The sequence below is a fragment of the Pygoscelis adeliae genome, unplaced genomic scaffold, assembly GCF_000699105.1.
Source record: "Pygoscelis adeliae isolate BGI_AS28 unplaced genomic scaffold, ASM69910v1 Scaffold160, whole genome shotgun sequence".
Lineage (NCBI taxonomy): Eukaryota > Metazoa > Chordata > Aves > Sphenisciformes > Spheniscidae > Pygoscelis > Pygoscelis adeliae.
In genome coordinates this window covers 3280836-3295451 of record NW_008824035.1, presented here as the reverse complement: position 1 = coordinate 3295451, position 14616 = coordinate 3280836, and the positions used below count along the sequence as shown (strand labels likewise).

At 42.3% G+C, this 14616-nt stretch overlaps 1 protein-coding gene across 1 annotated transcript in view; it reads right to left on the bottom strand.

The window, feature by feature from the left end:
* Positions 1–14616, bottom strand: part of NOP58 (NOP58 ribonucleoprotein) — a 26601-nt gene that overhangs the window by 11108 nt on the left and 877 nt on the right. Inside the window, exons 2-10 of the mRNA XM_009332949.1 lie at positions 11334–11478; positions 9550–9602; positions 7545–7669; positions 6252–6388; positions 4990–5054; positions 3187–3321; positions 2146–2291; positions 1039–1165; positions 205–368 (exon numbers count right to left, since the gene is read on the bottom strand). Of these exons, the coding sequence (XP_009331224.1) occupies positions 205–368; positions 1039–1165; positions 2146–2291; positions 3187–3321; positions 4990–5054; positions 6252–6388; positions 7545–7669; positions 9550–9602; positions 11334–11478 (1097 nt within the window). The remainder of the gene's footprint in view (positions 1–204; positions 369–1038; positions 1166–2145; positions 2292–3186; positions 3322–4989; positions 5055–6251; positions 6389–7544; positions 7670–9549; positions 9603–11333; positions 11479–14616) is intronic.

The window sequence follows — 14616 nt, the reverse complement described above, 5'->3', positions numbered from 1 at the left end:
GAATGGACAATCCCATTCACTTTTTCAAACAGGAATGAATGACATCCAAAGATTTGTGGGACACAGTGGCATTTTCCACATAACCATGAAGCAATACAGTAAAGCAAGCCATGTAAAGAGCCTCACTGTGAAGCCCAAGCCATCTCATCAACAGATATTCACGCTCAGGAAAAAGTCAGCCTGGTAAACAACTCTGCAACTCACCTTTCCTTTGTTTTTGGTATTGCTTTGTCCCACTAGGGAAGCATGATAGATAAGGCCAAATTTAGGTGTGTCCCGTTTAGTCTTCAGTGCTCTGAAGAGTGCCTTCTCAGCACCCAGTAACTGAACTGTTGAAGCTGGATGTTTCGCCAGATTCAAGAGGGAACCTAGAAGGAGGTGACACAGCGGTAGTAATTTGTCAGAGGAACAGCTAAAGAAGCAGGAGGCTAGATTCCTACACTATTGAAAAGCAGGAAGCTCAGAGCCATCTATTTCTATGAGAGCTGCTTCATGTTCATTTCCTGAAGGACAGGTAAGCCATTTCAGTCTTTCATGCTTCAACTAACTCCGTCTTGGTTTGATTTCAGCAACAGGAAAGGCGGCTGACTCAATAAAACGTATTCCACTGGAGTAATGCCTACTCCTGACAAAGTCTGGCAACAAGAACGTGTCATCACAGAACTGCAGCATAGATAACTGAAATAAGGCTGCTACCTTGAGCCAGTCTGACTATAAAAGCCTAATGCCAGTTTGTCAGCATTTTACCTCAGAAGTGACTGGGCTATCAGCAGGAGGCTCAGTAAATGTCTCAGAAGAGGTAGTGACTTAAGTTGCCCTCATATTCCAAAAAGAATTCAGGCCAACTGAGAACTTCATCATCACAGACTACTACCAAGCTCGTGCTGGTATTCTCAGATTCCTCAAGAGCCACCTTCCCCCCCTTTACTATGAGATGTTCATCAGGGCCTTGCATAATGCTTTTAGCTGACCGGCTCCTCAGAGAAAACCTCTGATGAGGTCATCTAAGCTTTATTTACACTGATCAGTGTAACCCACCTGCATGAGCAATGAGCCTTGCTCCAACCAGTTCACCCACCATGATGGTGAGATTAGGAGCAATGGCCATCATTCTGTTCTTCAGGTAGTCGTACAGCTGTGTCCGATACTCAGAGATTTCAATCACCTGGCACAGAGAGAGTTTGGTTACAGGAATCACTATTAGCTGACCAACAAATATTAAGAGCTAAATATATTGAAATAAGGAAGTGCCGAGAATTCCAATGAAGGAGACTAACAAAATGCAAAATGCCCAGACAACCATGGGCCAGAGCTACAGAATGCTTTATGTAGGGCATATTCCCAGAGCAGAGCTCCATCCACAAAGTATATTGGATCTGTATTGCTCATTCCCTTATGCAACTTATTTTCTCAACAAAGCTCCTGATGAAGGAGCTGACAACATGCCAAAGACAGCGAAGCAGAACAAAAATACTTAGTAAGGACATTTTCTTTAGGACAGAACCCTGGAACATTCAGTTTTCACATAAATCTTTGCCACCATTCTCTTGAAATGGGATAAATGCTCTTTACTTGTTCCATACAAATACACACAATTAGAATGCACATAAAAAAGCAGCCCAGTCTAGACCAAGAACAGGAACTCACTACTCCTAACCCTGCCACTCCCCGGTAAAGTCACAAAGGGATCCAACTGGCACCACTGAAGTCAGAGGGAGTTCACATACAGCCTAGATGAAAGCAGGATAGGGCTCCTAACTCTTCTGGGGCCTCAGTGCTCCACTTTTAACCCAGGGTTTATCACCTAGCTTCAAAAGTGAAGCTATTTAAGGTTCATTTAAAAAGAGGCTATACAGCAGCACTATCTCAAGGACTTAAAAGCACAATGATGCCAAAATTCCAACCAAAAGTAAGACTGCCACTTTCAGAAGACTTTGTGCAGACATCAACAGTCTGAGATGGCTCAGATGAGGTAGTGACTGTGCACCCTCATGTCTGTACATCAGGAGAGCAACAATATAGGAATCATCACTGCCATCACAAGTGTGTTAGCAACGCCTTGGGAAAACCTCTCCTTGGTAGAAGAGGCTCTGATACAGCTAACTAAAGTGGACTTCCTATTGCTATTCATCCGCATGTACATACCTGATCACAGAGATGGATTATGTTGTTTATATCTTCTTCTGATACTTCTGTCCCCATGGAAATCTCAGCGGCAGCCTTCACATCCTCTTCAATCTCCTCTGGTAGGATGTCAGAAACATCAGAGGAGGCAAAATTGCTTCTGTCTCCTATGGGGGACAGATGAAAGCATGTTTGTGCTGGGGGCGAGATGAACTAGTAAAAAAGCACAGAAACAGATGAAGATAAAAGGCCAAAGTAACGACAGTGAGTCAAGTCTGCTGTCATCCTATTCCAAACTCCAAAATATATGTCAACGTTCTGACTTTATGTTTATACTAGCTGAGAATGGTTGGAAATATTAAATTTGAAACTAGAAAAAAAGCCCTTATTCTGTAACACTGCATACTTCACTTTTTCAGTAGCTGCTTGCTGCAAAATTTTCAGTCACAAGATTACAAAGGAAGAATTCCAGGAAGCAAGCAGTCATTTACCACTAACCAAACCTAACCTTCCTACAATCGGGAAAAAAGCTCCCTTAAAACCACAAGTCTCTCTCTGGACTGCAAACTTCATTATTTTTAAAAAAAAAAAAAAATCAAATCATCAATACAAAGCACATGCCTAAGAGGCAAAGCAAGTGTCCAAGATACTACAGTGGTCATTGTTTCTGCTCTTATGAATAATTATAGCAGTTGTAGTCTCCAACAACACCCACAAACAGGCAGCAATCCTCTTTACATCAGTTTTTGGCAGCTAATTTCCAACTGGTCTGCTGACTAATTGTGATTCTAAGAAGATATGCTGGTGGTCCATGAAGAACTGACTGCTGGTGATATGGTATTAGCTTTCTCTTAAGCTTCAAAATGGTAAATTGCATCAACATACAGATGCAAGCACACGCTACTTTTCTACTGGCCCTATTTACACTGTTGCTGAAGGCAGGATTGTATACAGGGTCATGACTAGCTGGATGAGTGAGTCACTGGTCTACAAATCAGTGCTGTTAATGCATTGCATACTAACATGCAACATTCTCCAGGCTCATTCCTCCTTATTACTCACCAACTTTCCGCACACATTTACAATACGTTAGGTTATCTGTGATGATTTTGCCCAGTTCAGGGAAGTGCCAACCATACCATTCCCTACAGCGCATGATGTAGTTATTCAGTTCTTTGTCCAAGTCATCAAGAAGTGCTAAGAGAAAGAAGAATGGACTTTTTTTTCTAAAAAGGTAATCTAAAAATTGAAAACTCTCAAATCAACAAATTTAAATAGTGTAAAGGGAGACAACCTGCAGTATTTTATCCCATAAAGACCAGAATGGAATATAAGCTGCAGTACATTAGAAGTCCTTAGTTTTCAGAGAACTGCATAATCCCAGGCACAATATTATAGAAATATTAGAATTCCCACGAGCGTGGTCTGAAAGTTTCATCACTGGGACTCTTGTTCAGACTCCCTTAACAGCTGCAAAGCACATTCCCCTGGAAGGGGAGCAGCAGCAAGTTATTCTTCCTCTAAATCAGCCAAAGTGCTACACAAAAGATTGATGTAAAACTTAGCCATCTAATAAACTTTAAGGAAAAACGTTTTAATGGCAAGAAACTGATCTTGTATTCAGTTACTTGATTTAAAAGATTGTATTAAGCCCTTTAGTTGCCTTTATAATATAAATATACCCAACACAAATCCAACAGGCTCACCATTTACCAGATATGACCAATAACTGGATTTACAACAAAAGAGTATAACACCCACAGCATATACTGCTACAGAGCCCTGAGGCTAAAATATTTCCCGCTAACGCAACACTAACATTCCCATCTGTTGTCTCAGTGGTAGTGACGAAGGAACTGAATTAAATCATTAATTTCAGCTTAACTATGTTTCATCATTGACAACAGTCTGGGAATTAATATTCCAAGCAGGATTCCTCACCATTGCTTCACAGCAAGGATGCTGATTATGATGTGGATGTCTCCAAGGAAAAATGAGGAATGGGCTTTCCTAGCTGTGTTTACAATTTCAGTCTGTTTTCCATTAAGAAAGCAAGGAGAAGGAATGCAGCATTACACACTGCAGTGGGTTTTACATGCCTAACATAAGAGTCAGTTTCTACTTTGCCCTCTTGTCCCGGTTTTGGCTAGGATAGTTAATTTTCTTCCTAGTAGCTGGTACAGGGTTGTGTTTTGGATTTAGGATGAGAATAATGTTGATAACACACCAATGTTTTAGTCGTTGCTAAGCAGTGCTTACACTAGGTCAAGGACTTTTCAGCTTCCCATGCTCTACTGACTGAGAAGGCTGGAGGTGCACAAGAAGCTGGGAGGGGGCACGGCCAGGACAGCTGACCCAAACTGGCCAATGGGATATTCCATACCATGTGATGTCATGCTCAGTACATAAACTGGGGGAAAGCTGGCAGGGGGGGCCGCTGCTCGGGGACTGGCTGGGCATCGGTCGGCGGGGGGTGAGCAACTGCATTGTGTATCTATGCAAGATAACACCAAACTGAAGGGTCAGAAAATCCTGTCCTGTGGGGCCCATTCTCCCAACACTATTCAGAAGGGAGGCATGTTGGGAAGTGAAGTCCTCGGAGGACTGAACTAACACTGCCTGTATTTCAGCTGATCTCTATGCCAAGAAAAAGTGGACGCCAGTTTACTGTATCACGCTAAAAATGTTCCTACTTGTGGAAAACCCTATTAAGAAAACACACCTTACGCCTAGCTGAACACCAATGCCCAATTTACTGAAACATGCTAGGAGGAAATTGACAGCAATGCTTTTCTGTAACCAATGTAAAGAAGTCAGCTATCCTAAGCCGAATCCATTAATAATTTAAGCTCAAAATATACTTACAAATTGCCTGGATAATCATGGTATCTACTTTGTCTGGGCTGAATTTCAACTTGTATCGGGAAAGGCTGAGGAGACAGAAATACAGTTTCATCAGCATCCTGGCATCTTGCTGCAGAGTATGTCCCACCTGTTCCCATTTTACATGAATATAGCTGTCCGTACATTCATTCATACCAGCTCAGTTTTATGCCACTGACGGCTCTCAGCTGTGGCCAAAAGCCACACTGACACAAGTTTCACAACAGCTCCGACACGTTTACAGGCACATACCCTGTGACCAGGGTGAAAGGGAAAGTTAAGGCTATCTGTACCACGTGCAGCAGACTGAATGCGAGTGCTGTGGCAGGAAATTGGCTGTTGGTTTCTTTCTGCATGGTTCCCCACAAAAAGTATTTCTCAACAGCACTTCCAGTTCTGCAGCGGCTGGAGACAATCCACAAAACTGTACCTACCCAGCAGCAAATATCAGCAACGCTAACATGAAGCAACAGAAGAAACTTCCTGGAACAGATTCTCACTGTCTGAGAAAGCCCATTACCATCTGGCTTTAATGCACATTTAAAATTTCTCAGTATGCTACAGTAGAAGACACTTGATATCAATGCGGACTTGCATCTTCAAAGTCCTTTTTCAATATTAATGCCCATTTTCTAAGCAAACATGCATCTAATTTTTAAGGAATTAGCTACAGCAAAGCAGTTCTTTAACTTGCCAATGGCTCATGGAGAGGACAAGCTCATTTCAGGATATGGATTAAAAGTTACTCATGTATGAATGCTTGGCCCCGTGCTGATCCAACAACTTTGTATTTAACTACTACTGCTCCACTAAACCTAAAAGGCAGCGATAGCAAGGTAGGAAGACAACTCTGCCTTTAACATTTACATTATGTATTATATGGGGATTTATTCTGGCATAAATCAGCAAATCATGGTCTTCACCTTGTTGCTCAGTGGCAATGGAGTTTTAAATTACCCATTTGACTGCTACAAAGACATTTCAAACCAAATCCTAAAGTACGTAACATGCAAAGGAAAGCTGTCAACTTCAACTTCAGGTGAAGATGAAGCCTTTCCCTAAAGGGTAGGTGCAAACTGGAAATCCCTTCCTTTATAAAACAAGATTTCAGACACAGATGTGTCTTGACTTACAGACTATGAGACCATGTCACAAACTCAGAGACACTTCAAGCAACACAGCATAGCCAAGGACACAGGAGTAGGGCAGACATGGGATGAAATAGAGCTGTTCTAGGAACTCACCTGTGTGCCAGACCCAGACACATAGCTGCCATCTCTCGAGAAGGGAGGCCTGTAATAAGCCCTTCAATCTGTGAGCGAATTCCTCTCATCAGCTCTGTAACCATTGGGCTGTGTATACAACTCAAATTCAGCTTGTCCTGCAGGATGGAAATCAATGGTCCAAAGTCAGGCACGACAATGACATTCCTCTAAAGCCCTTCTTCCAGTAGCCTTATCTCATTATACCTGGTTTTCCCACTGCAATCCTGTTATCACACAACAGTTTCAGTCATCTTTGATGCCCAAGGTAGCAACACCCCCAGTTCCCCATACAGTAACAATTCCAGCTTGAAGAGATGTATAACTAATGCTCTACCTGCTACAAAGACACTGGAACCAAAGATTTGAGATTTTGCAGAGGAAGGAAGATACACAGTAGAGGTGGACTGCTTTCTCCAGTGTCTCCTAGGTGTCAAATACCAGGTCCCCATCTCGTGTCTGATTGCTCCCTGTTCCAGCGATTTTTATTCTGACCACCTCCTCATGCTGTCTTGGCCACAGAAAGAAAATTCAGAGGTAAAGTGTTGGGGGCTTTGGGTCTTTTTCAGAGAACAAAACTGAATAATTAGTTCAGAGTCCTTGGTATTATTCACTTTAACACTAAATCCTCCTCATTTTGCAGCCTACACCAGTCTCCTAAGACAGCATGAGGAGGTGGTCAGAATAAAATCACCGGAACAGGGAGCAATCAGACACGAGATGGGGACCTGGTATTTGACACCTAGGAGACACTGGAGAAAGCAGTCCACCTCTACCGTACTTCTTCCTTTCTCTGGTAGGCAAAGACTGAAGGATGTGCACAACTGCTTGTAGAGTAAGGAAGGCAGAACGATGCGTACTCCCAACAAGACATTAAGTCATCAACCCCGCTTTGCTGCATCTGTTAGTGAGGAATAAGCATGTCTGCCTGGCTGGCTTTTTGTTTGGTTCCTCCCCCCGCTCTTTTTCTAGATGGGATCATTAGGGAAATTTATTTTTTAATCTGCTGGGTTTCTAACCAATATTTAAGAGAGAAATCAAGCAAACCTGAACACCTCAGTGCACTTTTACCATATCATTCACTTGTGTACTCAGGATGACATCTTCCCAGTATACATGCAGTACACATTTGATCGTAAGGATTACGTATCTTCCACACTGCAAACACAGCATTGGCGGCATAATCCATTGCTGCTAATTGCAAAATCTCTGGAACCTGACTATAAGATTTCAGTAGCATGAGACAAAAGGAAGGATGGCAAAATCAGTTATCACCTTTATGACACCTCCAAGTTTGGCATCTGCTACAGCCAACTGTTCGTGGGCATCTTTTGCCACTATCTTCTTGAGAATTTTCTTCAAGTTCTTGCTGAGCTTGCCTTCTACAAGAGCTGTGGATGCTGTATAAAATGAAAAGACCAAAGATGCAGTTTCTTTCCCCTCCTAAAACCTGTAAAAATAGTAATCCTAACTTGGTATTTTTATTTTAACTGCCCACAGTAGTTCTAGTCTGAGCTGCAATACTACTTCGCCATGCAGTGGCTAAAATCAAAATAGAAGAAAATTATACACTTGCTCCTTTGGAGGCCTAAATCAGAAACCCTTCTCCCAGTTGCCTCTCCTTTCTCCATGTGGTTTCAGTTCTATTTCTGTCTATTTTGTTTAAGGATCTCTACAAACAGTATGCCATATGCTTTAGATATATGTTTAACATTTCTGAAGGCAAGGTTATATGGGAACATTCTGTGTATCATTTAATTAACCAACCATTTTCCAGGTCTCTTAGTCAGCAACCATGATATCCTAAATTGAGTAATGGCTTATTTGCATCCTCTGATGATGACAATGTACTGTGTAATGCCCAACAAAGAATGATGCCAAACACAGACTGGGCAGTCAGACAAGGACTCTTTTAATATAGCATGTAGACTGAAGAATTTTAAAAGGACGTTCTTCATTCTCAAGTATTAATAGATCTGTAAAATCTTTACAATCCCACACAATATATTTTAAGCAGGCACTTATACAACTCTCTTTGCGGGTCAGCTCTGTGCTCCACTGAACTTCTGTGACTGATGTAACACCTTCATCACAGTAAATAGAGCAGAAGCCAGTGATTTTTGATTTCCAGGACCTTAATTGAAATGTAAGGGTAAAATCTTAAGTGCTGTGCTGAGTTTCCTCTCAACCTTTCTACAATGGAGATGTTTCCACCTTTCAAGCTGGCCAATAGCTCCTAACCCACTTAAAACAGCCACATACGTAGCCTTCCCTTCAAAATAAATGGGACATAGGTAGTCTGAATACTCTCTCACATTTCACAGATAAGTAAACCTGAAGCAAAGTAGTAGAAGTTTTGGGGGTTTTTTGTTGCTTTGTTCTGTGAGGGTTCTTTTTTTTTTTTTTTTTTAAATCAGCCTAACTACACATGATCTGAATCCAAACCTATGCAAAAACAACATAATCCAAAAAATATGCCAGGGAGAAGAATATACAGCAGCTTCAATCTCAGTTGTTTCACTTGCATCTCATGCATGATGGTAGTGTCTCCATTCTTGTTTCCTTAGCTTCCTTTATAAGCTATCCCCACCACATCAGAATATGAAGATCCATTCTTTAGTCGTAAATATGACCTGGAACATCCACCTACTTGATGTCATACAGCACATTCAGCAGTAATAATCACACCATTTCTGAATGATTAGCTACAACTTTTATCATTTCTGTTCAAACTAGTCCACAGCATCAAGCATTTAAGGGTTGAACTAGTAAAAATTATTGAATATAAGGCTTTCCATTTTGTTTAAACTCCTGAATTTCTTTTAAGTGGAATACAGGCATTTTTTTAGGCTGAAAAAACACATGCATAATATGTGACCATAAAACAAGGGCAGTTGTAATAATATATGTACTCTGATATCTGTCCGTTGTCTCAGTGGTAGTGACGAAATTTTGACTCAAATCAGTTATATTCAGCTTCAACAAGAATCCATCATTGACAACAGGCTACATGTATCAGTCAAAACCTTCTACACAGTGCTCACTAGTGAGCTGCTTGGGAAATAAGCATGGTAGGAAAAAACTAGACTTCATTACATTTCTACTGTACTATAGACTGGATGGATGACCTCATAAAACAAAAACAGTTAACTTTGAAAAATTTGTAATTTAAAAACTAGGCAAAGAAACAGAGCAGAGACAGAGGTAACTAACGAGTGAACTAGTGCATGCCAGGGATTTTTCTTTTTTTTTTTTGTAAGAATGGCATTAACTCACTTACCAGCAAGTGCTTCTGTTGTGTCCTGAAATTTTTCGAAGTGTTTCAGCTTTACTCTACAGAAGAAAAATACAAGTGTGTAAACGAATGTACATAAACCAGATGCTAGAACCATTTTACTTCTTTTCTGCCTCTGTTATTATAGTTCCCCTCTTCTCCCTAAGACTGCAAAAGAGCAGAGGTCAACATCCAGATCCTCGAAAAGAAGGAAGAGCACTAAACCTGCTGAGTAAGTTTGAGCCCGATGTGACTTTCCAGCTGGGTCCTACAAACTTTATTTAAAAAAAAAAAAAAGGAAGGAATTTTGATTTAGTATTTCTAGGACCAACATAATCAGAAAACCTAAGCCCCCTTTTTGTTTTGTAGTCCATATTTAAAGACAGACACCATCCATCTAAATTTCAACACTGCACCCCGATTAACTAGGTGTCACTGATGATTGACTGATGATAACATCTTCCCACTCATCTTCAAAAGGGAACCTCCTGCCTCTGTGGAATGCCTAGCCTGCACAGCTCAGATTTAACATATTTTCAACCAAATGGATCTTCAAAGACTTTAAAACTGAACTGATTCATTGCCCATGAATCCTCAAGTCCTCCCTTGTAATTAGATGTTAGAATACAAGTTCTGAGCTGAGCTTGAAACAAACAACAGAAAATTCTTCCATGCCCTAAGTGCTGACCAGAGCCAAAAGTCATATGGACAGTGTTTAACCACACTGTGTCAGATCCTTAGGCCCAGCTTCCCTCTCCCCCTCACATAGTCTGTGGTGTTGATATCTAGAGGTACAGTTGAAAAGCTATCTCAGTCCAGTAAATTCCTTGTCAGGGACAGGCATTTGACTAATCCAGTTCTGATTAACCACTGCTCTTTGTGAGTCAAGTATCTGCAAAGGAAGCAAGGTCACAGATAAAGCTGAATGCTTGAGTTAAGCATTTGCAGAGCCCAACAGAAGCTCCAGGCTTATACTGATGCCTTTTCAGAAAGGCAGGAGATAGGAATTACTTTGATCAGAGTAGAGATCCATTGAGAGCCACATCCTGTCTAGCATGTGGCCAAGATGATGTTTCCAAGACAAGATTAACAACACTACAAACAGGCAGATGTGGGATATTCCAGCTTCTCCTCTAAATACTGTTAAAGAGCAGGATAAATCCAAACCACAAGGCATAGCTTGTTCAGAGGTATCCGTTATAACCAAAGCTGGTTAGAAATCTTCCAATAAAAACACCCTAGACAGACTTGGAAGGCATCCACCATTGTCCCCAGCTTTAGGGCAATTTGCTAGAAAGGCCACCTTGGTCAGTGGACACTGCAATCTTTGTACAGCTACACAGTGGTGCTAACACTCACTGATGGCACGGGCAACAACAATAACTCTCAATTCACAGCAATTCACATGCTATTCTTTTCAGAATTTCCTGTGAGCACAAAAACCTGTCATTTCAGCCAGTTCCAGCATTACAAAGCATCCAGATCTCCTTAAAATATTGTTCAGTTTTTTTGCTTCGGTGACACATGGTAATGTGTCATGGACACATGGTAATGTGACTTCTGCAGCTTAATTACACTGCAAGGGAAAAAAAGTTATTTCTTTCACTTTGATATTCCATTTCAAGTTTCTCTGAGTATCTAACTTCACATTATCATTGTTCACAGCTTTTAGGTTTTACAATACTGAAAAATAAAAATCAATACTTCTTTCTGAACCTCAGATGTGCATAACTACGGGCAGTCACGTCCTTCCAAAAGCCAGGCTGCTATCCCCACATAAAGCTGCTTACATTTTGTTTGCTTTTTCAGGAGTTTCAAATTCTTTCCATAAACTGTCAACTTCTTGGAGCTTTTTCTCATTCAGAACCTGTAGAAGAAAAACAAAACAAAACACCACACAACTATATTTAAAGCACTTTTGAACAACTTTCAAACCTGCATTCAGCAGAGAAGACCTGAAGCAGATTTACAGGGTATCCAACCACTGGAAGTTAATACTGATCGAGTCAACAAACTCAATTTTGGTGATCTCCAGTTTCATCATTCTCTCTCAGCAGCTTTACCCTACTAAAATACACACAATATTACAGTGTTTTTACTTTCAACTGAATTACAGAAGTTGCTCAATAATGGCTGGGTCCTTCTGAACCTGCACATTAAAGCAAAACCCTCTCCTTGTTTATCAAAACTGGGCTTGCTCCACCTCCTCTACAGGACTCATTCACAACCCCAATGACCCAAAACCAAACCTGCCACTACTTTGGGAAGATACAAATACACCCAACAGGAAGGAGCAATCCCACAAATTATTTTCATTAATCTGATCTAGCCCTAGGAAGAAAGGGAACATCACTATAAAGAAGCCTTTTCACCCCAGCTTGGTAATCAGCTGAGCCAAGAATTACCTAAGAGGCAGCAATGGCTTAATCCCATCTCTGTACAAAGGGATCCCCCTCAGTTTTTAAACAGCACAAGATTAACAATTACACCCCTCGAGCCTACACACATTTCACAAAACGCAGAGTATACTGCAAATTCCTAGAAAAGTGCTCAGGGGAACAGTACAGTCACAATCTTTACAACATTATGTTCTTTACAACTCACTCAAAAATCTTGTGGTTTTGTCCCCACAACACAAATGTAACAGAATTGCAATTTGAGTCGGTGCAGTGCAGAAATCATTCTTGGGATTATGAGATGTTGCTTCCTTGCAGATTTTTAAACCCCAATCAAAGGAGGTCGTCTTTTTTAAACTCAGTTAGTAGCTGAACAAATAAACATAGTAACTAATTTCCCACAGGACTCTGAGGCACAGAAAAACCTCGGCGAAACTCTGCCTTTCCTCAGCCTGCTGATTCTTTCCTCCAATTCATCTTTCCTACCCTGAGGCCTACAGAATTTTCAGCCTGTATAAACAGACATGGGTGCGTAGAGAGAAATAAAGACATAAAAGCCCCTAAATCAAGATTAGTATATAGAAATTATATGCTTATGGATATTTTGTGTCCTGCAAGATAGTAAGACTTATTGGAGAAAGTCTTCCAAGATCTAGACCATGGCTATGCCCCATTTGCCCTTACTATTTAGACTGTTTGCTCCTCTGATGGGAGCAACACCTGCAAGTGAATACCTGAGAACTACACGGCTTGCAGAGGACAACAGTTCTTGATCACCAAGGCATAAAGGCAGAGCACAGTTACGCTGGCAATGGACATCTTGTAGGCACTGCTGAAAAGGGAAGTGGGTGACCATGACCGTCTCCCAAAATTCAGAAACACAAATTCTGTCCAACCCTCAAATAACTAAAAACAAACAAACAAAAAACCCCAAACAACCCCCCTCAAACCCCCCAAGAAACCCAGCAGTGACAATCTTTAGAGACTGTTTTAAAAAGAAAAAAGCTAAACTCTGCAGAGAATATTTTGATACAGAATGAACATACAAGTGTAACAATGACAGAAGTTTGCAGCTGAACAGCTACCGTGTCTCAGAAAGGAAAACTATGTGATTGAGAGCCTTGCCCTGCAGTTGTACACTGCGGACGGGGCTCGCCGTATCTGGCTTTGGCAACTGAAAACAGAATCAACATGGAAAACCAAAGCTTGTCTCAAAACATGTATTTTAATAAAATACTAATTCTGCTGAGTTCCAGCAGACAGCTTTCACCTCTCTCCCAATCCAGCCCAGACACCATTTGCAGTCCGCTGTCTTTCCCACGGACTAGGTGTTTATCAACCTGCCTTTGAACACTGCTCCTTGATGCCTGGTGCCCTCTAGCCGCTTTGCACACACATCACAGCCAGACCCCACGCCCCAGCTGGTGACACCTGCAGCGGAGCGCTGCAGCACTTCTGCAGAGAGACTTCTTCATTTCTCTTTAGGCCCCTCCTCCCACCTTTGCTTTATGCCTGCCCTGCTTTCAGAAATTAAAATATGGGTTATTTTCAGCCCCTCCTGGCTCCTGTGAAAGGTTAAAAGGCTTTGGCTCACTGCACAAGAGGTTTGAACCTATTCAAGAGGTAACTGTTTGGGTTTTTTTGGTAACTTGGAAGGTGCAGGATACTAGCCATTGTGAACATCCAGTGAGCAAAACCTTCAGGGAGACTGCTGTACATGTTAGTACCGCAGGTATAAGTGTTGGGGGGGACGGGGACACAGACCACAGAACAGAAGCTATCTGCTTTTAGAAGTATGTGTCTTCTCTCTGAGGCTTACGTCTTGAAATCCTCCTAGCCTGAATTGCACAGCTGCACCCCAATGAGGAGGAAAGGTTTCAGGGCAGACAAAGTAAACATAGTGCTCTGTAGAGCACCAAGGGTGTAGTTCTGCAGCAGGCTAGGGCAAAAGAAACCAGCGCCTTGCTCTCTGTGCACCTGCGCTTGTGTTCACACAAGCTAAACCAAGGAAAAAAGACTAAGCTGGGGGGAAAAAATACAAGCATTATAATCAAACTCTATGAACAAACTAGTGGAACTGTACAGGCATCAAGACTCGAGCAAGAGAACAGGCCAGAGGGGAGCATGGCACTGTAGCAGCTCTAGTTTAGACTTGTTCAAACCACCGTGAAACTGCAGCCTTCGAGCCACCTCCTTAGGAGGCTGGCAGAGCCCTGTGAAGCGGTCTGTTCCTCCCAGCCCACGTTCTCGGCTGAGCCAGAGAAGTCAGACCACGCACTGTACCTGCAGGCATGCTCACCCTGCCCGCATTCTCAGCCAGCCGACAAGCCCCGCTTTTGGAAACGCACTCAGGCCGAGGCACCCTACACACCCGTTCGGGAACGTGCTGCCTCTCTCCCACGCGCCCCGTCCTGCATCCACAAGGTTTTGCTGGAACGAGGGCCACGAGGGCACAGCTAGGAAGAGAAAGCGGCCAACACACCCAGACCCAGATGTCTCCAGAGACGCCAAAAGGGGCACGGCCACGAGCGCACACCCTCCTACCCAATCCACCCGTACGGCTTGGGAGAAAATGAGCGCAAAAGGTGACGCTTGGCAGGACGACCGATGAATTCCCCCTTCCTCCCCCACCAAGAGCCTTCAGACGCCAGCTGCAGCCCCCTCCCCCGCCTCTGGC